The sequence below is a fragment of the Pleurodeles waltl genome, chromosome 10 (genome assembly GCF_031143425.1).
Source record: "Pleurodeles waltl isolate 20211129_DDA chromosome 10, aPleWal1.hap1.20221129, whole genome shotgun sequence".
Classification (NCBI taxonomy): domain Eukaryota; kingdom Metazoa; phylum Chordata; class Amphibia; order Caudata; family Salamandridae; genus Pleurodeles; species Pleurodeles waltl.
Window position 1 is genome coordinate 304,737,561 of NC_090449.1, and position 22,236 is coordinate 304,759,796.

At 48.0% G+C, this 22,236-nt stretch overlaps 1 protein-coding gene across 1 annotated transcript in view; it reads left to right on the plus strand.

Annotated features, from left to right (window-relative positions):
* Positions 1–22,236, plus strand: part of NLRC3 (NLR family CARD domain containing 3) — a 376,757-nt gene that overhangs the window by 35,550 nt on the left and 318,971 nt on the right. The window contains 1 exon segment of the mRNA XM_069209220.1: positions 11,907–11,935. Within this exon segment, the coding sequence (XP_069065321.1) occupies positions 11,907–11,935 (29 nt within the window).

Sequence of the window (22,236 nt, forward strand, 5' to 3'; positions counted from 1 at the left end):
ACTTGAGTACTCTAAATCTAAATAAGATTTTGCCAGCACATTTAAATTTGACCGCGCAGAACTCTAGCACTGAAGAAGCCCCTTGTTTGAGAGCCGCATAGGGGGTGAAACAGGTGTTGGGTGTCTTAATTTTTCGCACAAGGCGCTTATCTAACTAAACCACTGATATTGCAATGCAGATTATGGTTTCAATTGTTTGATTGAATATCTGAGACTTGTCTCATTAGAAAGCCTTTTAAAAACTGTATATTGTCTACTCTCTTCTTCCTAAACTGGGAAAAACGAGCACCGCTGTATGGTTTGTGGGTGACACAAGTGTCACCTTGCTGAAGAGATTCCTGGGCGGATGGCAGCTCATCCACTTATGCTTTTGTTCAGACGCTCAGACTTAACTATTTCTAGTTAACCTTTCCACATAATAAGAGGCCACTGTTTTCTCTTCCATCAAAGACATTCAATGAATACGAATGGTGTCTCCGCGCAGCATTCCTCTTGGACCCCCCTGAACGTCTTCCATGTCTTGAATTTAAGAAGGGATTAGGAGGCTTGTGTTCTTAAGTGTTCCGATAATTATGTGATGTCAGAGCCTTAACAGATTGCAGATTAACGTGCAGATAAGCATTCTTTAAGCGTTTTAATGATTTTTCCTAGATAAATAAGACCCTCGAGGGCTTTGGGCAAGTGCACTGGAAAGGCACAGCCGTAAGTGTTGCGCAGCATGATTATTGACAGCGCTTCCACTTCTGAACTAAGGCACGCTTGTCGCTTGCCATCTTATTCTGAGTAAGTCTGAGGTTAAAAGTTGGCTATGTTGTTTGAGCAATGGATTTCCCATCCACAATGTGATGGTTTTCCTCCTCTGCCAAAGCAGAGCAAGGAATTGCAGCAAATTTAAGGTGCTCTGTCAAGATGGTGGCCCTTTCTCCCCCAAGGTGGCTGCATTCACTATAGGAGGAGCTACTTTGCTGGAGAAACGCTCCACAGCTCATCTTCTTCAGTGCACGTTCCTCTTGAAGAAACCGAGCACACCCCTGGATTCTGGATGTACATTGGTCACCTGGCAGATCTTGAGAGAGCTTGAGGAACTCCTCAGAACAAGAGTTTTCAACCACAGTGCTTGACCTTCACTTTAGGAATTAATCTCTGCCCCGATAACAAGTATCTGGCTTAGTACCAGGCTCTCGTGACAGGACCATGCCACCACCCAGTGCCTGGATTGCGTTTCAAAGATAGATGCATATCTGGTGACAGAACCCTATCCCAGTCTCAGGCCTTCTTCCTAAATGTGCACACCTGGTATTTCCATATACTCCACCCCACGGGGTGTTGTAAAGCTCGGCACTGCACCGTTGGCCTCCAAGGGCTTCAATTCCTGCTGTGAAAGGAATGATTCGAGGAACTTGGTTACTTGATCTTTTATCTATTTGGTGTTGATATGGTTTTGAGTTGTACATCACTTGAGGTATGTTGAATTTATTTCGTTCTTGCCACTACCATTTATATTTAGGTTATACTTTTAAATGGTGTGTGATGGCAGAGGGCATATTGTTGCAGTATTCTTTTTTCTCATTTTATTGTTTTTCTACAGCTAGAACTTTGGATGTTATCCTGATGATTACATGCTTGGAATGCAACAGGGAGTTGTTTAAAAATAAAGCTGATGCTTAGTGAATTAGAATGGCTTACTTTTATTGTACAGAAGCAAATTTGTAATAGAGCAAATACATTAATGAGCACAATAAAGAAAAATCGAATCACAACTTTAAGTGAAAGTCCCTTTATTGCAAGAATTGATGTCCTTTGAGACCATCAGTGCGGCCCTGCCATTACAAGACCCGAGGGGGGAGGTGTGAGGAGGGCCAAAGCAGAAATAAGGTATTAAGGCCCGTATTTATACTCCGTTTACGCCGAATTAGCGTCGTTTTTTTTTACGCAAATTCGGCGCAAAACTAACGCCATATTTATACTTTGGCGTTAGACGCGTCTAGCGCCAAAGTATGGGCAAAGAGCGTCATTTTTTAGCGTGAACGCCTTCCTTGCGTTAATGAGATGCAAGGAAGGCGTTCCCGTCTAAAAAAATGACGGCGACGCAAATGCGTCGTATTTATACTCCCGGGCAAAAATCACGCCCGGGAGGTGGCGGGTCAAAAAACCCCGCATTTGCGCCACTTTTTAACGCCTGGGTCAGGGTAGGCGTTAAGGGGCCTGTGGGCTCAAAATGAGCCCACAGGTGCCCTCCCCTGCCCCCAGGGACCCCCCCTGCCACCCCTGCCCACCCCAGGAGGACACCCAAGGATGGAGGGACCCACCCCAGGGACATTCAGGTAAGTTCACGTAAGTATAATTTTTTATATTTTTCAATTTTTTTTGGGTGGCATAGGGGGGCCTTATTTGTGCCCCCCTACATGCCACTATGCCCAATGACCATGCCCAGGGGACATAAGTCCCCTGGGCATGGCCATTGGGCAAGGGGGCATGACTCCTGTCTTTACTAAGACAGGAGTCATTTAAATGGCGTCTGGGCGTCGAAAAAATGGCGCAAATCGGGTTAAGACGATTTTTTAGCGTCAACCCGACTTGCGCCATTTTAAGACGCCCTAGCGCCATTTTCCCCCTACGCCGGCGCTGCCTGGTCTACGTGTTTTTTTTCCACGCACACCAGGCAGCGCCGGTCTGCTTGCGCCGGCTAACGCCATTCCATAAATACGGCGCCCGTATGGCGCTTCGGAATGGCGTTAGACGGCGCTAAATGTTTTGACGCTAAACTGCGTTAGCGCAGTTTAGCGTCAAAAAGTATAAATATGGGCCATAGTGGGCTTATGGAGAGGGACAAATGCTGGTTACTGGTTGTATGACGGAATCCCGCATACCTTTCCAATGCAGTCTCGACTGAGACTTTACCACCAATCGCCTTACTACGCAAGTTGTTACAACACTGGACTTTGAAATAGTATAAATTACTACTCCAACTCCAGTCGAGGCAACAGTGGGGAAGGTGTTGGACTCACAAATTCAACTCCAGGGCAACAATGTGCCCCCCAAGGCAAGTCGTTGTAACGACTTGCGTGGTTAAGTATTGCATGGCAACGTCCTACTCATGGTAGTGACTGCGTTATATAGGCAGGTAGTTGTTCTTACTAAGTGGTAAAGGATGTTTTTCCTGGTTACCTACAGGATCATGGTGAATGGGTTCTCAATCTGTTAAAAGATAGAGGGCACACAAAATGAAAACAGAAGAGAAAGCAATACTCAGATATTCCACAAATAACACTTGTTTTTTACTTGCGTGCATTCCTCATTTGGGTAAGGTGAAACATCTGCGTGTGAAAATCAGATTAATAGGACATTTCAAAATGCATTTTTACTGCTATTTTTTTACACGTCTCTGTTATTGGAGGTGCCATAATATTTTTATGCAGGTGTTGTATTCACTATTTATAATCTACTTTGTTTGTACTAACATTGTTATTACCCCATCATCTTGTCCTCGTCTCATCTCGAATTATATGAGCCGTCCTTAGCCCCAGACAGAGATTTTGCCATGCTTCTAGATTTATGGTCTAAAAAAAAATCCTTCTTCTCTTTCAACTTTGTGGGGATGAAGAAGGCTCCACCCCCCCCCCCTCCCCCCTTTCTTGGTTTTCTCTGTTTCCAACAGAGGTTAGCCAGGCATTTTTGTTTTATTATTGTTTATTTTCTATGTTGTTAGTGTGGATTTGGGTGTACCTTATGATATGGCTAGGGGCCTTATCGTGCAGTACATTCTCAAATACCATCTTGGGTCCAGTCAAGTCTGTTTGCTTAGCCTTAAGCTCAACCCTGGTAGCTGTGACTGTGGGCAGTAAGGCTTAGCAAAGGAACAATGTGTAAAGCATTTAACAACACCAAACAATGATATAAGAAAGCAACAACACACAAAAGAAAGAAGACACCAATTTATAAAAGTAGATTATATTTTTTTAATTTTTAGAGACCTTGATGAACAAAATCCACCAGATGGTTCTGGAGATACAGATTTTGGAAAATGTTATCACTTCTAAATGCAGCTGCTAACAAGCATTGGTCAACAATAAATTTGGAAACTTTTGAAAACTTCGAAACAGATAGTCTGGCTTCTCTAGCCTGGGTTGGATGACCAATTCCAGCAGGACAGTAGTGTAGGGGGACAGAGTGGACACTTTGGACAGTTACCTGGCCACCAGAGTGTTTCGTAAGCAAAATCCAAACCTTATTGGACCACTGCCATAGACGACAATGGATGGATCCTGATGCTGAATTAGGCAGGCAAAAGATGCTCAAAGGATGCTGCAGTAGTGGTGCAGTCAACGGGGGTGTCTTTGTGGGTGCTCCTCGGGTGAAGTGGGGCGAACTTGCCCACTTAAATTGGGGTCCAGAGAAGTCCTCTACGTTACAGTAGCAGGCCACCCCATGCTAGGCTACTGGTCAGTCTGCACTGTGGTTGAGGCAAAATCCTTAGGTGGGGACTAGTGTCCCTTGGTTGTGACAAACCCAGACTTGGATAGCAGTCCTGGGTCAGGCAGACTCGGGTGCAACTTTTAGCTATCTCAGATTTGTCCTCTCTGGTCCCCAGTGACTGGTAGCGGCAAAACGTCTGCAGTGGCAACCAACTTGATGATTTGGGCAACTTCAGCTCTTGTATCCCTGGAGCTGGTTTTAAGAGATAGTGAACTGATCCTTGGAGTCACTGCTGTTGCTGGATGTCAGGAATTAATGTTTCCCTGAGCCAGGAGATATAGGCACAGTCCTACCCCAAAGTACAGCAGGTTTAGATATTCAGAGCATGTAGCCTTTCTTTGTGGAGATCCAAGAGCAGCTGACCAGTCCTCCTTCGGTCTGAGGGTCAGAGAGCCAAAGGTTCAATTTTCATCCCTGGAAAATGCCTTGAGAGGACCACGTGGTCACTAGCCAATAAGCTAGTGGGCCCCCTCCTATCGAATGACAAAGTTCCTGTGATGTGTGGCATTCTACTATCCCAGACTGCAACATTCTAGCCCTTTTCAAGATGGCACAACCCTTTCTCGATTGTTAAAAGCTTGGTAGCCCCCCTAGAGGTGTGGCTACCAGGGGGCTACCAGGGGGCTACCAGGGGGCTCCCCTCAACAGGTCAACCAGTTTGGGGGCGAGTTTTCTCTCCTTGACCCTGTCACCACTTTTCCTGCAGGGACAAAAGGCATCCTGCTCAGGGTTGTTGGTGCTTTCTCGCTCACAAAGACAGCTTCACTTTTTTAAGCACGCCTTTTGGGTTAATAGCCTGAGTGGCCATCCTGGGGGAGGAGGTGACACCTCTCTCCATAGCAACTGCCTTTCCTCCTGTGCTGGGTATTTCACACGTCTCCCCAGACGGTCAGAAACCTGGCTGTGTGCCATGGCCTTTGTGAGGGTGCTGGGCTTGCTGGAGCACAGAGTGGCAACTTTCTAAAAGTGGCTTACCTTTAAAAGTGGTATTAAATTCGACCTGGGCATTAGGTCGGGTTTAATGCTACAATTAATTTGATATCCTACGTGACCTAGTTTGGTAGTCACATTCAGGAGTTAGCCAGGTTCGCATGCCAACTGGGTACCCAGTGTTAGCCAGTGGGGCTATTAACTTTAGTCACAGCAAAATGACAATTCGGAAGTGTTGCGGTTAAGACACATAAAAAATATGTGTTTTAGTTAACAAAATACAGATCCATGCCATAGGGCTCTATAGGCCTTCTTTTGGGAAACTTACATATAGTGTTAAGTGATGGGGGGACTTTGCCAAAGTCAAACTGGCAGAGCAAACACTGTCTTCCAGTCTGCAGTGATAGACTGGGAGCCATTTTGTACCCTGTCACACTCAGGGTTGCACAAACAGTGCTGCAACCCTTAGTGGACACTCTGCCTTACCTCCCCTGGGTACCATTGTATAGTATTGTATTGACTTATTTAGAAAGCGCATTCCGGCGAGACGCATCGAAGTGCTAAACTGAACAAGTATAAAGGGGAGACAAAGAGCTTCCAACAGAGTGCCTATTGCGAGAAGAGCCAAGTTTTCAGGCTTTTCCTAAAAGTGGTGTGTGTAGCTGTTTGGCAGAGCGCAAAAGGCAGGACATTCCATAGCCTTGCAGCTTCCACCTTGAAAGCACGATCTCCCCACCTAGCCTTATTGCATCGAGGAACCGCGATCATGTTTGGAAGAAGATCTCAAGTTTCTAGTAGGTTGGTAGTATTGCAAGGTGGACTTAAAATATTCACAGCCCTCAGACTGTAGAGCTCTATGAGTTTTAAAAATAATTCTCTTATTAATAGGTAGCCAGTGTAGTGTTTTCAGACTACTTCTAGCTGATGCAGACTGGGGAAGATTCAGAATCAGGCGTGCCCCCGTATTCTGGATAGACTGTAGTTTGTCGAGAGAAGTTTTATTAGCATTTAACAAAAGGGCGTTACAGTAGTCAAGTCTTGAGGTGACTAGAGCCAGCACGACCGGCATTCTTAAGTCTTCCTCCAAAAGATGCACAATTTTCCTAAGAGTTTTTAAGATCCAAAAGCAGACTTTAACCATTTTTATTAATCTGTAAATTAAAGGAAAGAGAGGTGTTGAATATTATGCCAAGATTTTTTGCAGAGGGACAAGGTAGAGGGCAGCCTCCACAGGCCACAGGCCACAGGCCACCAGCTGTTGTTCCAAGGAATATTATTACGGCCAAAACACATAATCACAGTCTTATCCCCGTTAAGTTTTAGCCAGTTTCTGGCCATCCAATTATTAATTGCTATCATGCAGAGTCGAAATTTCTCTTTAGATTCCTCCTAGTTGTAGGAAACAGGAACAATCACCTGCGTGTTATCAGCGTAGGAAACAATCTGGAAGCCAGAGGAGCGTACCAAACCTGCTAAAGGTGCCATGTATAGATTAAAAAGAGTAGGGCTAAGAGATGACTCCGCACAGGATTTGAAAGGGAGAGGCGCGTTGCTCGCCACAGGCCACCGTAATCGTTCTATCCATAAGAAAAGAGCTAATTAACTTCCAAGCCTTGCCCATCACTCCAGCCTGGGAGAGACACCGAAGCAGGATGGTGGGAGAGATAGTATCAAATGCGGCAGACAGGTCTAGGAGAACTAGAATTGTGCCTTCTCCGAAGTCCCCTCTTCTGCGAATTATGTCCGATGTAGAAATTAGAGCCGATTCAGTGTTGTGCACACTGAGGAAACCATGTTGGGAGGGGTCCAGCCTTCCATTCCTTGAAGAAACTCAGCAAGCTCCTGATTGAGATGTTTTTCTAACATTTTAGCAAGGCAGGGCAGTAAGGAGATTGGGCGTAGATTGGTGAGATCAGTTGCATCTTTGCCTGTTTTTTTGATAAGTGGGATAACCGTAGATTGTTTCCAATTAGCAGGTAAACTACCTTCCAAAAGGATTTCGGCAAACACTGGCTCCAGAGCAGAGGCAACCGGAGTAGGAGCTAACTTTAAAATATGTGATGGACAAAGGTCGGTAGGTGAGCCGGATTTCACCGCCAATAATAGATCTATAATTCTATTGACAGAAAGAGGTTGGAAGCATTATAGTAGATTGCCTGGCTCCGCATGTGGAAGGGTCTCTTCCCAATCACCCTCCAAGTCAGGGGAGGGAGAGCTAAAATCTGTCAACAAATGTACAATTTTGTTATAAAAAAATTGGCCACCTTTTGACAGTACTGAGGTGAATTTTCTGATAAATGGTATCCAGTGCTCGTCGGTGTGGACGTCAGGGCTCGTACTGTTTTGAACAATTCTTTGGGGGCATTAATCACCTCTCTAATAGCTTTGGAATAATAATATGTTTTGGCTAACCTAATAGCCAATTTATACTTCCTGAGCGCCTCTCTGAGCTTATCTCTTTCCATTTGGGTTTTATTCAGAAGCCATTTACGCTCCTGCCTACGATATGCTCTTTGCAAATTTTTCAACTCATCAGAGTACCAGGACGCAGAGGGAGAACGTTGAGCTTTAGAGATTGCCAGAGTCTGAGGCGCTAGCAGATCAATAGCCCTGTTCAAACCTAGGTAAAAAATCTCTAGGTGAGTACGGTCACCTAGAGCTTTCACCTGGTCCCAGCCATATTTAAATGCCTGGGAGAAATTTGTCTGGTTTATTTTATGCCACAGGCTTTTTAGCGCAGGGCGGGTGCTGGCCAGGTTAACTTAATAGATAGTAGATAATGATCTGTCCAATCCAAAGCCCTGTTATCATTTCTGGAAATCAGTCCTGGTCTAATAAAGATAGCATCCAGCATATGGCCCGCATTTTGAGATGGCGAAATGCCTCCCAGGTGCCAATCCAGACTCTACATGTAACTAGTGAAATCTAAAATGGCTGGATCAGATACATCGCCCAGATGTAAATTAAAGCCGCCTAACACCATGGCATTCTCTACTAAAAGCAGCGGTTCCAGCATAGAGGGCCAGGCGGCAAGGAAGGCATTCTTGGGACCAGGGGGTCTATAGAGTAAGAGGCCCTCTATTACCATACTATTCTGGTCTTTAATTTAAAAATAAGAGCCTTCACATACCTGCTGTCTGCAATTGAGCGCCCCAAGCATGCAACTTAAATTATTTTTAAATATTATAGCTAACCCCCTCCTCTCTTTTCTTCTCTATCTTGCCTAGCGAAAGAGTACCCCGGGTGTGCCGCAGTTAGGAAATCTGGGTTGGAGTCAGCTCTCGCCCATGTTTCAGTGATAAAAAGACAATCAAGGTTGGATTAATTGATTAGCTCACTAATTTCGAGAGCATGTTTAATAAGAGAGATAGTACCATATACTAGGGACTTTTAAATAAGTCCGTCCTTGCCAATTGGGTGTGCCCAATTCAACATGCAATTTGTTTGGGGTGAGAACACTGGCACAGAGTTTTGGTTAGCAGACCTCCGTGCACTCTGAGTCATTAAACCAGTAGCATCAGTCCAAAAATGTGGGGGTGAACATGCAAAAAGAGGCATTTCCTTACATTGTTGTTATAACATTGTACTGAATTTGGCCGGAATGCCAGGGTCTTTGCACTGCTGCTGACTCGCTCCCTGCTCATTTGCTTGGGCTGCCGGGATGGGGAGCTTTGGCAACATTGCGCCAAGGGCACAGGAAGGCTGAATTTATTGCCCCTTTCATTTATTCCCCTTCTCTCTCTCGCACAGCTGGAATTCAGAGGAGGTGTTTTATGGATTTAAGCAGACTCTGCTGTAGCTGTTTCTGTCGCAGCTCTGGCTCTAATGGAAGGGAGAAAGGACACTTCCAAGCAGCATAACATGGAGTTTCCCACAGGAGAAGGAAGTGGTGCAGATCTTATGGACAGACTTACAGAACTTAATTAAGGAGGCAGTGGACTTGGCTCTTGATGAGCCTAGGGCAAAAAGGCTGAGAGAGGATCAGGAGGAAGACAATGAAAGGGACCAGAAGGGCAAATATGTGCAGTCCTCGCAAATGAGGATCCTCCTAATTCATATCCAGCAGCACCTGTGGGTTGAACAACAGCAACCCGAAGAATGATTCTATTTTCAGTATTGTGAGACACAGGTGGAGGTTTTGCCTATCCATGAGGTCATTCAGCAGTTGTTATTAAAAGATTTGAATCAATTAATCAATCAATCAAAAAATTGTATAGAGCGCGCTACTCACCCATGAGGTTCTCAAGGCACTTGGGGGGTGGTGGGGTCAAGGGGTGGGCAAGGAGGGTTACTGTTCGAACAACCATAGCTTGAGGTTCTTTCTGAAGGGCAGGAGGTCTTTGGTTTTGCGAAGGTTGGTGGGGAGGGAGTTCCAGGTTTTGGGGGCAAGGTAGGAGAAGGACCTGCCTCCTGTGGTGGTGCGTTGGATGCGGGGGACAGTGGCTAGGGCGAGGTCGGCTGATCAGAGGTTGCGGGTGGGAGTGTGGAAGTTCACTTTTTCGTTGAGGTAGGTTGGACCAGTGTTGTGGAGGGATTTGTGTGCGTGGATGAGGATCTTGAATGTGATTCTCTTGTCTATGGGGAGCCAGTGAAGGGATTTGAGGTGTGGTGAGATTCATTCGTGTCAGGGGAGGCCAAGGACGAGGCGTGTGGCCGTGTTCTGGATTCTCTGGAGTTTGCATTTGAGTTTGAGTGTGGTGCCGGCGTAGAGGGTGTTATCGTCATCTAGTCTGCTGCTGATGAGTGCATGGGTGACTGTCTTCCTGGTCTCTGGAGAAATCCGTTTGAAGGATTTTTTTTAGAGTGCGGAGTGTGTGGAAGCAGGAGGAGGTTAGGGCGTTGATTTGCTGTGTCATGGAGAGGGAGGGGCCCAGGATGATGCCGAGGTTGCATGTGTGGTTTGCGGGGGTGGGTGTGGGGCCTAGGGCGGTGGGCCACCAGGAGTCGTCCCATATTGTTTTGTTGAGGCCGAAGATGATGATCCCGGTTTTGTTGGGGTTAAGCTTGAGGTGGGTAGTTGTCAACCAGTTGGCGTTGTCGAGGAGAGCAGCATGTAGGTTGGTTTTGGAGGTGGTGGGGTTGCAGGTGATGGAGAGGATGAGTTGGGTGTCATCTGCGTAAGAGAGGATAGTGATTCCGTTTGGTTGGAGGATATTGGCTAGGTGGATCATGTAAATGTTGACGAGTGTGGGGCTGAGGGAGGACCCTTGGGGGACTCAGCAGGTGATCTTGGTAGCGGTGGAGTGAAAAGGTGGAAGGCGGACTCTCTGGGTCTGGTTGGTGAGAAAGGAGGTGAGCCAGTCTAAGGCTTTGAGGTGAATTCCTATGTTGTGGAGGCGTGTGCGGAGTGTGTGGTGGCAGACAGTGTCAAAGGCTACGGAGAGGTCTAGGAGGATGAGTGCGACGGTCTTGCCTTTGTTGACTTTGGTCCTGATGTCGTCAGTGTATGCGATGAGGGCGGTTGCAGTGCTGTGGTTCTTGCGGAACCCGGATTGTGAGGGGTCAAGAGTGTTGTTTTCTTCGAGGAAGTGGGATAGGCGGGCGTTGACTAGTTTCTCTGCAACCTTGGCGGGGAAAGGGAGGAGGGAGATGGGGCGATAGTTAGAGAGGATCTCTGGGTCGTTTTTTTTTTTTTTTTTAGGAGAGCAGTGATTTCCGCGTGCTTCCAGGGGTCTGGGTAGGTGGCGGAGTCGAAAGAGGAGTTGATTATGTCACGGAGTATGGGGGCGATGGTTGGGCTGGCTTTGTTATAGATGCGATGTGGACAGGGGTCGGAGGGGGATCCGGAGTGGATGGAGTTCATGTTTTTCTCAGTTTCTTCGTATGTGCGGTGGGGGCCCAGGTGGTGAGTGTGGTGGGGGGGGGGTCATGAGTTGGGGTTGAGTTGGGTGAGTGAGGGGTATGTGTGGTATGGAGCTGTTGTGGATGTCCAGGATTTTGTGGTGGAAGTGGTTGGAGAGTGCCTCACATAGGGGCTGTGTGTGTTAGGGGTCTATGTTGCTGGCTTTGGGTTTGGCAAGTTCATTAATGATGGTGAAGAGTTCTTTGCTGTTTTGAGAGTTGTTGTTAAGGTAGTGATCTCTTTTGGCGGTGCGTATGAGTTGGTGATGGGTGCGAACGGTGGCTTTGAGGGTGGAGAAGTTGGTTGTAGAGGGTTCTTGTTGACATACTTTCTCCGCTTGGCGGCATTTGCGCTTGGAGTCTTGGAGTTCGGGGGTGAACCAGGGGGCATTCTTGATGTTGCGGGTGGCGATGTGTTTTCTGAGGGAGACTAGTGTGTCTGCGCAGGTAGTGATCCATTTAGAGAGGTTGTGTGCTCCTGTGTTGAGGTTGTTGGTGTGGGGGGGGTTGTGAGCCAGTTGGGAGTTCAGGCGTTCTGTGGGGATCTTGTCCCACATGCGGTAGGGTGTGGTGTGTTGATGGTGGTGTGTGGGGGTTTGGTGAAGGAGAAATGGACGCAGTGGTGGTCAGTCCAGAGGAGTTTGGTGGTGCAGGTGTAGGCTATGTGTTGGCTTGAGGTGAAAATTGCGTCAAGCGTGTGTCCTGCTGAGTGGGTGGGTGCGGTGACCAGTTGTGGTCTTGTAGGTTCTCCAAGTGAAAGTTGAAATCACCGAGGAGGATGTAGTCTGTGGAGGTGAGGGCGTGCGAGCTGATGGTGTCGGCGATGGTGTCGCAGAAGGCGGGGCGTGGTCCTGGTGGTCTGTAGATTAGTGTACCTGAGGTTGGAGTTGTTGTTAATGTGGATTAGGAAGTGCATGTGTTCTGTGTTGTCGATAGTGTCTGGCCTGTTGAGGCGGACTTTGCGTTGGAGTTTGTATCCCTTGGGGGTGGCGATGGCTATGTCAGGTTCCGAGGAGGGGTTGGTCCAGGATTCCGTGAGGAAGGCGATGTCAGGTGAGTGTGATGTGATGAGGTCCCAGAGTTCTATGGCATGATTGTGAAGGGAGCGGGTGTTGAGGAGCAGGCAGTTGAGGTGGTTGTGGTGGGTGGTGTTGGTGTGGTGCATGAGGGTGTTGTTGCGGGGTGTGTTCTGGTTGTGGGGTGGTGTGCTGCGGGGCTGGTTGGTGGGGGGGGATAGCATGTGTGTAATGCATTGGGGGTGTTGTGTTTGTTGTCGGGGTGGTCGCTATGGTTGGTGTGTGGTGTGTGGGATTAGGACTCGGAAGGCACCAGCAGGCCTTTTCCCCAACACAGGTCTTACACCACCGACAATACAATTAATTTGTTGGAAGAAGCATTTATTTATATACTTTTGTTTAAGATCAAAATAGCATTAATCAAAATTAAAATCATGCAAATCATCTTATGCAAATTATCTATTAAACCTTTCACTGCTAATCCTCAATATACACAATTTTATGTACAATTTAACATTTTGTAACCATACATTTTTGACAGGATCCCTTCCTGTCCTGAACCTCCTTTGGACCACACAGGGACTGGTCATCACCTGTAACCCTGGGGGGGGGGGCGGTACCCCTGCTTCCTCTGTTTTTTGCACCCATGCTCAGGGTTTCGCCCCCTCTCCAAACACCAATCAGCCAAGGGGTGTACCGGGGCGGCCCAGGGCATGAGCCCTGTGACCACCCCAGTGATCTGGGCTCCCTACCCCCAATCTGGTGTGTCCATTCGCAGGTTGGCACAGGACTTCAGGATCCTATCTCTGTTGTTATACTGAGGCCCCACCCTTGGGGTCCCCTCTGTTGCTTCAGGTTACTTTAGTCTCTCTTCTTCCGCCACAAGTGCGACCAGGGCCCCAAAGGTCCTTCGCCCTCCCCACCAGAGAAGAGACACCTAGCAAAGAACCACATATCGGCTATGAATTGGTCAGTACCAGCATCGGACAAATGAACCAGGTCCCTGTGAAACATTTCCGGTCCTTTTAATTGTCTATGAGGAATGTTCCACAAACGGCCTGGACCAGGGGAGAGTTTTGACATCTCGGCATTGAGTCTCCTAACAGACACATTGATTGTCCTTGGCTTTATTCCTGGTCCCCATTTCTTCTGTGGTACCATGTGGGACCAAGCGATGGATGCGTGTGGAAATTGTTTAGCTAGCTGTGTAATTTCTAGAAATATGGCCTCCCTGAGTGCCTTTCGACCTAAGCGTACCAGGTTGTTGCCCCCAAGGTGAATGATGATGAGGTCCAGGGACTGGAGCCCTGCACATCCACGAGCCAGGTCTACCAACTGTTGTAGCTGTTTAATTCCTGTGCCGCCAACCCCGCACCACCTGAAGGCCACGTCTAAGCTTGCCGCCGGATTCGGTGTACGGAGCTGCTGCAACCGGTATGCCACCCGACGAACGAATGAATGCCCCAATACCCAAACCACACAAGGAGCCATCTACTGAAATAAAGGAAAATTGCGTGAGAAAAAGGAATAACTGCGAAGACATGACAAATAACCACTTCTTGTACCAATTCTGGCCTAACGTAACGTTTATAGCAACTGGATGACCATCTTCCAATGGCTTTCACCTCTGAGATGGCCATGCCAGCCCCCGCTGCCAAGGTGGCCGCACCAATCCTGAATGAATGGGGGAAGTAACCCCCAGGTTCCACGCCTGCTGCCAATAGTGTAATATTCAACACCTCTGCAAATTGGTAACGTGACAGGCAAGCCCCATTAGCATGTATGAATAGGGCAGTGGAGTTCTCAATGGGGGGTGCCTTCAAGTAAGCAGCTAGATTGGCTACAGGACAGATTGCTGACCCATGCGCTGCCCGTAGTATAATCCTCGCACCCTTGCCTAACTGATCAGTTTTGGATTTACGCAGTTACTATCGACTATTACATCGTGCCACTGAAGACCCCCTGCGTGGTCATTCGTGGAAGCATCTATCAATTCCCCTATGCGAAAGGCCCTGTAAAAGGCCACAGTAAAGGCCGCTGTGAATAAGTTAGCTTCAAATTGTGAGAATGTAACTAGGGTGACTGAGCTCACCAATTTTTCCAATAATTGCGGGGTTATGGGCTGCCTGGAGTCTGTTCTGGGACCGTCTGCTCTAGACCACCCCACTCGTGCCTGCTTAATAACAAAGGCATAGAGTTTAGAGTCTTGCCCTCTTAGTTTGGCAAAAAAACGGATGGCTGACAAGTTGGCTTTCGTGCAAGACACTGGTTTACCTTGGATCTTTAAATGCTGCAAAAAGGCACAGATTGCTTCTGATGAAAACCAATCTGGTATGTTCACAGATGTCAAGAACCATCTATAATGCAAGAAAGCCCTTTCATATGCCCCCCCCTAGTGCGCTTTGTCAATGATGACACTACTAAGGCTGCTAATGAGGGACACCAATCTTCCACAGTGATGTTGGGAACTCCGTCATCTTCTCCGACGCCTGTGGGTGGAACCTCTGAAAATCCTGCATCAATGATCGAGACAAGGCATCAGCTGCGTTGTTATTTACCCCTGGAACATGCCTTGCCCGGAATGTGACGCTGAGCTTCAAACACTGCAGCACCAAATGTTTAAGTAGTCTAGGTACCCATCTGCAACTAGCTTTCTGTCTATTGATACTCTCCACGACAGCCATGTTGTCTGACCTAAATACTACAGATTTGTCTCTTAATATGTCGCCCCACACTGATACCGCGACGATGATGGGAAATAATTCCAAGAATGCAATATTTTTAGTGAGTCCTAGGTTGGCCCATTCTCTTGGCCAATCCGCCCTGCACCAGGCGGATACAAGAATAGCCCCAAACCCCACGCTGCCTGCAGCGTCTGTGAATAGACAGAGGGAGGGGCTATCTACTGCCTGGTGAGGCCAAATTACCGCCCCATTGAAGTCTTGCAGGAAAGCATCCCAGACTCTCAAATCTTCTTTTACTTCAGCAGACAGTCTGGTGTTGTGGTGTTTCTCCGTCAATCCCACCATGGACCTAGCTATGGATCTAAAAAAAGGGCGGGCCATGGGGATGATTCTCAGGGCGAAATTCAATTGTCCGACCAGGACCTGCAGGTGGTGAAGTCTGACTTTATTATGGGACAGGACGGTACGGATGCACCACTTAAAAGCCTGAAGCTTATCTAAAGGAAGGCAACACTCACCCGCCTCTGAGTCAATTTCGATGCCCAGAAAAGTGATGCAAGTGAAGGGGCCCTCTGTTTTGTCCTGCGCAATTGGGACCCCAAATTCCTTGAACATGGTAGTTAGTGACTGTAGGGCCCATAGGCATTTTGTAGACCTAGGGGGGCCCAAGACTAGAAAATCATCCAAGTAATGGATCACGTTATCATGACTGGTACGCCTGGTGAATATCCACTGTAAGGCTGAACTGAACTGTTCGAAATAACTGCAGGACAAACTACACCCCATGGGCATACACTTGTCATAAAAATAGACCCCATTAAACTGAAATCCCAGGAGATGGTAATCTTCAGGGTGGACTGGCAGGAGCCGGAAGGCTGCCTCAGTATCTGTTTTTGCTAGCAGTGTACCGCGCCCCAGAACCCTCAGCTTCTCCAGTGCCTGATCGACGGTAGCATAGCAAACTGAGCAGAGGACCGGGTCAATAGCGTCATTTACTGAAGCACCCCTAGGGGCTGACAGGTTATGAATCAACCTGAACTGACCAGGGTCTTTCTTGGGTACTACCCCTAAGGGGGAACAGACAAAGTCATTAGTGGGGGGGGGACGGGAAAGGACCTGCCAGTCTTCCTAATGTACGTTCCTTAGCAATTTTTCTCGCAACCACTTCAGGGTTCCTTAAGGCAGACAGTAGATTCCTGCAATGCTTTAGGGGGGGGGACCCTGGTGGCGGGAATTCTAAAGCCCTGGGAGAAACCTTCAATCAATAGTTAAGCTGAAGCTTTAGCTGGATAAGCCTTCAACCAGGGAATAAGGACGTCTAAGTCAATGGGCAAGGGCAGGGATGAATTATACATTGGGCTTACTCCCCTCTTTAATTTTATCCCTTGATCTCTTAAGGCATTAAAACTCGGGGTGGGAAGGATGCCCACAAAATGAACAGGAGTGCCTGAATTTGCACGTCCCTGTGGGGCGTGAACATATCTTTCTGTTGAACGCCCAACAAGAGCCTTTTTTGTCATTTGCATACTGTGCTCGAAAGGGCTGCTTGCTGGGTAACTTGTTATTCACACACCAAATGTTCACTTCCGTCTGGTCCCACCCTATCACTGGGTCCTCCACCTTTGCCCAACTGAAGTCCCTGTCATATTCTAGCCAAGCGTTCCCTCCATTCACATGGTCCTTTAATATGGTCACATGAGCCTTTAATATCTTGTTCGCATAGCATATCATAGCGATACTAGTTTCCGGCTTTTTCTCTAGCATAACTGACATAAACACATTATAACCGAACAACCAATTCATAATGTTCTCCTCAATCTTCAGTTTTTTCTCGCAAAATGAAGAGGCTTTTGCATTATTTTCTTTTGTTTCTACCTCCCTTCTCTTAGCCCTGACCAGGCTAAAAATATCTACAAATTCCCCTTTCCATATTTTCTCTTTAATTTCGGGAGCCACATGCGCTGCTAACTTCCCTGGCCTGGACAGCAAAGTGTCCACTCCTGTCCCCTCAGCAGAAGCAAGTGTTTTTGTGGCACTCACGCCTTGTTCGCTGCCCTTACCATGCTCTTTTTCCACCTGCGGATTCTGAGGGAGCGAGCCCGGTGCCAGGCTGACACAGGGGCTGGAGGCCGTCACCTGCAAAGAAGGAACAGCACGCGCCGTCGCCAAAGCTTCAACCTGGTGCTTAAGATCTTGCACTGAACTCTGAAATTAATCGCTAGCCCATGGAGTTGTGGGGGGTGGGGGAGGGGTGGGAGGCGCACTCAGCTTGGATAACATCTGTGATACTGCCAATAGGGCTTGGGTTGTTGGGTCTTGAGACGCTCCTGGGGAGTTCGTCGCACTCCGCCCCTGCTCTGACGTTGTGTCACCCCACTGGTGTCACCCCCTGGGTACTGTGGGATGCTTGGACGGGTAACTCCTTGGTTGGTGCTGCTAATACTGCTAAAGATCGCCGTATGTCGGCCAGCATGGAATCCACCCCTAATGCCGGGCCTGGATTATCCATCACCTCCCTTGGGTGAGGCACTGGATTAACCCCCGTGAGTGATGTAGGCATGGGGGCTCCCAAGGGGACTGGCTCAACTGTAGGAGATGGAGGGGGGGGGCTGCCTGTGCTGAACTTGTTTGTTGGACCGCTGCAACCTGCTTTTTACTCCTACGTTTGACTGGAGGGAAAGCTGCGCGTGGGGCCACGTGTGCTCGACGAGGGCGGGAAGGCCCTTCCCCACAGTCATCTCCCTCTGAAGGGACATCCCCCCCATCTGAGTCATTGTCACCCAATTTTGCTAGAACTAATTTCAATAGCTGGGCCAACTCTGGATCAGTTTCCTTCCTCTTGCCCAACCTCACTCTAGTGGATGGCATAATTTAAAAGTAAGGTGAGAAACCAAGTGATAAACAAGGGCGCAGCAGCCGCAATACACTTGTAACAGAAAGATACCCTGCAAGTAAATTCTTCCTTAAAAACAATCACCCCTGAGTTAAATTGAAAACTTAGTCAGGTTTGAAATTATTAACAGTCCTGGAAGGCCTGAAATAAAATTGTGTTAAATCAACAACAGCAAAATTACCAAACTGGCTGTTCACACTTATTTAAAAAACCAATTGCGAAGTCTTTGATGTAAATAACATTCAGATTTAAAAGCATACACAATTTATCACAAATTAGTGAAAGGGAACAAAATACGAACGCACTGCGCAGCAGGTAAATTGCAAAGCTATCACAGAGAAATGCTGTAACAATCGCGATAATCCCTTCTTATCGCTGATTCATGACCTCGACATGGCTCAATGCAAATACTGCTGTACTGCACGGCAAATAAACTGAGCCACTGGGGCTCACACACCCCACAACACACTTACGCGCTGCAATCAGTGTGTTACTGGCACCCGAGAAAAGGAAATTTCAGACTCTCAATATTTGCCTCAGGGGGAGAGATGCACCGAACTCCAGGATCGCTTGTATCACAAGCAAAAAATGCAGCAAATAAAGTTTTTGGGGGCACCCCTAACAGGTGCGCGCCCGCACAGTTAAACACCACTCCTAAACCCGGAGCCCAGTCACTGTGCGCTCACTCACCTCTTGCCCAAGCCGCAAATCGAGCCCCTGAGACCTGCCGCCTGCTCCTTATGAAGCCGGACACCTGGATCCCTCTGCGCCGCCTGGAACTCTCCTGTGCTTCCTTCTGCGTGAGCACGAAGTCGAAGTCCAGAGAAAAGATGAAGCTCAAGATGAAGCCCGAACGTCCGGGCCACCGCGCCAACGAGAAGAAGGCCGAGCCTTCTGTGGGGGCGCTTTTAAGCCCCCCACTGGCTTGCGGCGGCCCAGACCGGTTCGGCCCGACGTTCACCTCACAGGAGGTACTTCCGCTCCCACACCTCGCGAGGCATGCGAGCGGAAGCCTCGGCCAGCCCGCACACAAATAGTGCGAGGGTTCAGCCCCGGCGTCCCCGACCCCTAAGGGACCGTGCTCCCCCCATGTTGGGGGGGCGCTTTTCCAGAGGAGCAGGAGAAATGACAGGTGTGGCAGGTGAAAGGGCCATGAGTGTGTGTGGGGCTGGAAAGGGTGCAGGTGGGGCTAGGGCCTGGGTTGAGTGAGTGGAGGTTGAGGGGGGAGTAGGTTTGTCTGAGAGGGCCAGGGGGACTGGCACTGGGCACGGTCTTGTTGCAGACGGGCTTGCCTTTGGCGCGTCCGCGCTCCGGCTGCCATAAATGGGGGGAGGGAGGGAGTGGCAGCTGGGAGGTGGGAGGGCTGGGCGAATGGGAAGGCTGGGGGGTGGGGCCGCAGGGGAAGGCAGTGGCGGGAAAAACTAAAGGAGAGAACGGACGGTGAGGAGGTGGGGGAGGGGCCGCGGGGACGCACGGCTGGGGATTTCCCTAAAGAGAAGAGAAACGGATGGTGAGGAGGTGGGGGGAGGCGTGAGGGGCCGCGGGGATGCAGCGGCTGGGGATTTCCCTAAAGAGAAGAGAAACGGACGGTGAGGAGGTGGGGGGAGGCGGGAGGGGCTGCGGGGACGCAGCGGCTGGGGATTTCCCTAAAGAGAAGAGAAACGGACGGTGAGGAGGTGGCGCGGGCCGGCGGAGCGAGGATCGACCTGCCTGCTGGAAGCAGGGTCATGGGATGGAAGGATAGTAACAAACCATCACTCGCTCTCTCAATGAAAGATAACCTCTACAAAACTTTGAGATGGACTTCCTTAATGTTCCCAAAGTAAATACAATTCTGGCATCAATGAAATCTACTTCGTCACTTGCCACTAAAGACTCCACCTTGCCTGATATTGTTGATAGGAAGAATGAAGCTTCTCTAGCTTAAAAGATCATTTGCAGCTGATAATTTCTCTGTTAGAACAAACATACATGTTGTTTATGTGACAGGTCCTACTTAAAGATGTTGAGTAATTGTTTGATGCTTTACAGGAGAAGGGGGAACCTAGTAAACTTCTTGCATAAATGGAGCTCCTTGTGATTTTTCTTTCTGACCTATCATTTGATAGACTCTGGGCACCAGCTTCCTAATCAGGAGCAGCTGTTGTGTGACATTGTCTGCAATGGATGGAATTTTGGAAGCTGGAGGCTGCACAACATGCTGTTATTCAGAAACTGGCTTTTACAAGACCAAGGCTATTTTGTCCAGAATTGGATGAAATGGTCCAAAAGTCAGCCTAGGAAAAGAAGATCCTTAAGCCGTTCAAACATTTTGGGAACAAAAAGTATTTTTTAGCAAAAACGTAAATGCAGGAAGCCCAAGACCAGCGTCCCTTTCATGGCCTAGCCGGGGACTGTGCGCACTACAAAACAATGACCAATGGGTGCTTAAGATCAAGGACAGTCAAGTAAGTGACTATCACAGGGTTGAAGCGAGATTGAGGGACTTTTCCCATTAGTGGAAGAAACTTGTCTCAAATGTTTGGGTCCTCTTCATTGTACAAGAAGGTTATCACATTCCCTTCTCTCTTTCTCCTCAAACGGGCTGTTTTTTTGATGGTATTACTTAAAGGTAACTTAATAAAACAATCTATGCTCCTTGGGGTTCAAAAAATAAGCTGGACAGGGGGCCATGATTCTGAAGCCATAGCACGAATGATGAAGAAGATTTTTCTGTGCTCCATTTCTCGTCCCGAAGCCCAGCAGTAGGTTCCGCCCAGACTTGAATCTCAAGGCCGTCAACCAATATTTCCTAGTGGAGACTTTCCAGATGTTTTCATTGCAAAGAATAATTCCTTTGAAGGAAAGCGGCTTCCTGTCCACATAGAATTTTACAGGATGCTTTCTTTCACATGCCCGTTCACGAAGATAGCTACAGGTTACTCAGTTTCACAGTAGTGGAGCAGCATCTGCAATCTAAATCCCTTCCTTCAGGTCTAGCAACCTCTCCCACAGTGTTCACAAAGATACCAGCACCAGTGGTGGTACACCTTCATTGGGAGGCGGGGGGAGGGTCACAGTTTTCTGTACCTTGATGACTGATTACTGTCTGCTTCTTCTTTACCTAAGGCTCAGGAAGATATGAAGAAGGGGACAAAACTGCTGCAGCTGTTGGGGCTCATTATCAAATTTGAGAAGTCTCATCTTCATTTAGAAAATATCAAAGACTTTTATAAGGGTTGTGTTCAATACCAGCATAGTCTAGGCATTTGTTCCTCAGTCTGGGATACCGGTGCTGAGGATCAGTTTGCCAGCACTGCTCAGTTAGGCTTGGGGGCCAAATTTACTAAGGGCTTGCATCACCGTTCTGTCTCACAAGGCAATACAAGCCCTTAAGTCAGATTTACTATGTTATGCAGAGGCACCTTACATAGATCTGCATTGCATAGCAAATCCTGAGTAAAGCAAGGCACCACAAGTCACTACCTTGCATTACTCTGCACTGGGAAAGTTTTCCATGGAACGTTGGTGTAGCCACACATCCACCCATGATTTTTGAGACATTATCAGATTTACTAACAGCAGTAAACCTAGAATGTGTCAAAAAGGTGCGTCTTCCAAGATGAGGTGTAACAAGGAGAAATATGTTTATTTATTCTTGTTATTTCCTCTTTCTATATGTGCTGCATTCTGCACAACAGGTAAAAAGACGAAACTGCCTCAGAGGATTGTCTTTGTGTAGGACGGATCCTCTTCCAGCACAAATCCTGCCTGTAATGAAGGCTATCGTGCACCATGGTGCAAGGGTGTCTGCATGAGTGCTTGGCAGCTACAAGTGTTTCCATTTGATACAGCACAGCACGTTGTCTTCCTGTGTTGCACCAAATATTCTTAAATATGGCCCTGAGTGTCTACCAGGGGATTGTTGAAAACAAAGGGATTGGTGTCAGCAGCTATGGCAGTAGTCCCATTGGCTCGATTCCATCTAAAGCTTCTTGTAAACCACATGTCTCAGCATTGGTCTCCAACCCAGTGCTGGTCACCTCTTCCATACGTCACAAGTTAGCTTGGTGGCTAGAGGTATACAATCTATCAAAAGGGATTCCTTTCCATTTCTGTCCCCCCAAATTGTTAGCCACAGGTGCCAGCTAAAGGGGTTGGGGAACAACAAAAGGGGAATAGGAGAAGAACAGCTATTGACTAATGGAAGAAAGCCGTCACTGCTCCAACTGGAGAGAATTGACAATGGTGTGGATGACTTTAGCAGCATTGACTCACCAGTTGGAAAGCACCAATGTAGTTGGAAGAACAGTCAGACCACCGGGTCTTAGCTAAATCGACAAAGTGGCACGAAGTGCAAGGCACTAATGCAGATGGCAACCCAAATAGTTTTATGGGCAGAGGAACTTTGCCTGCA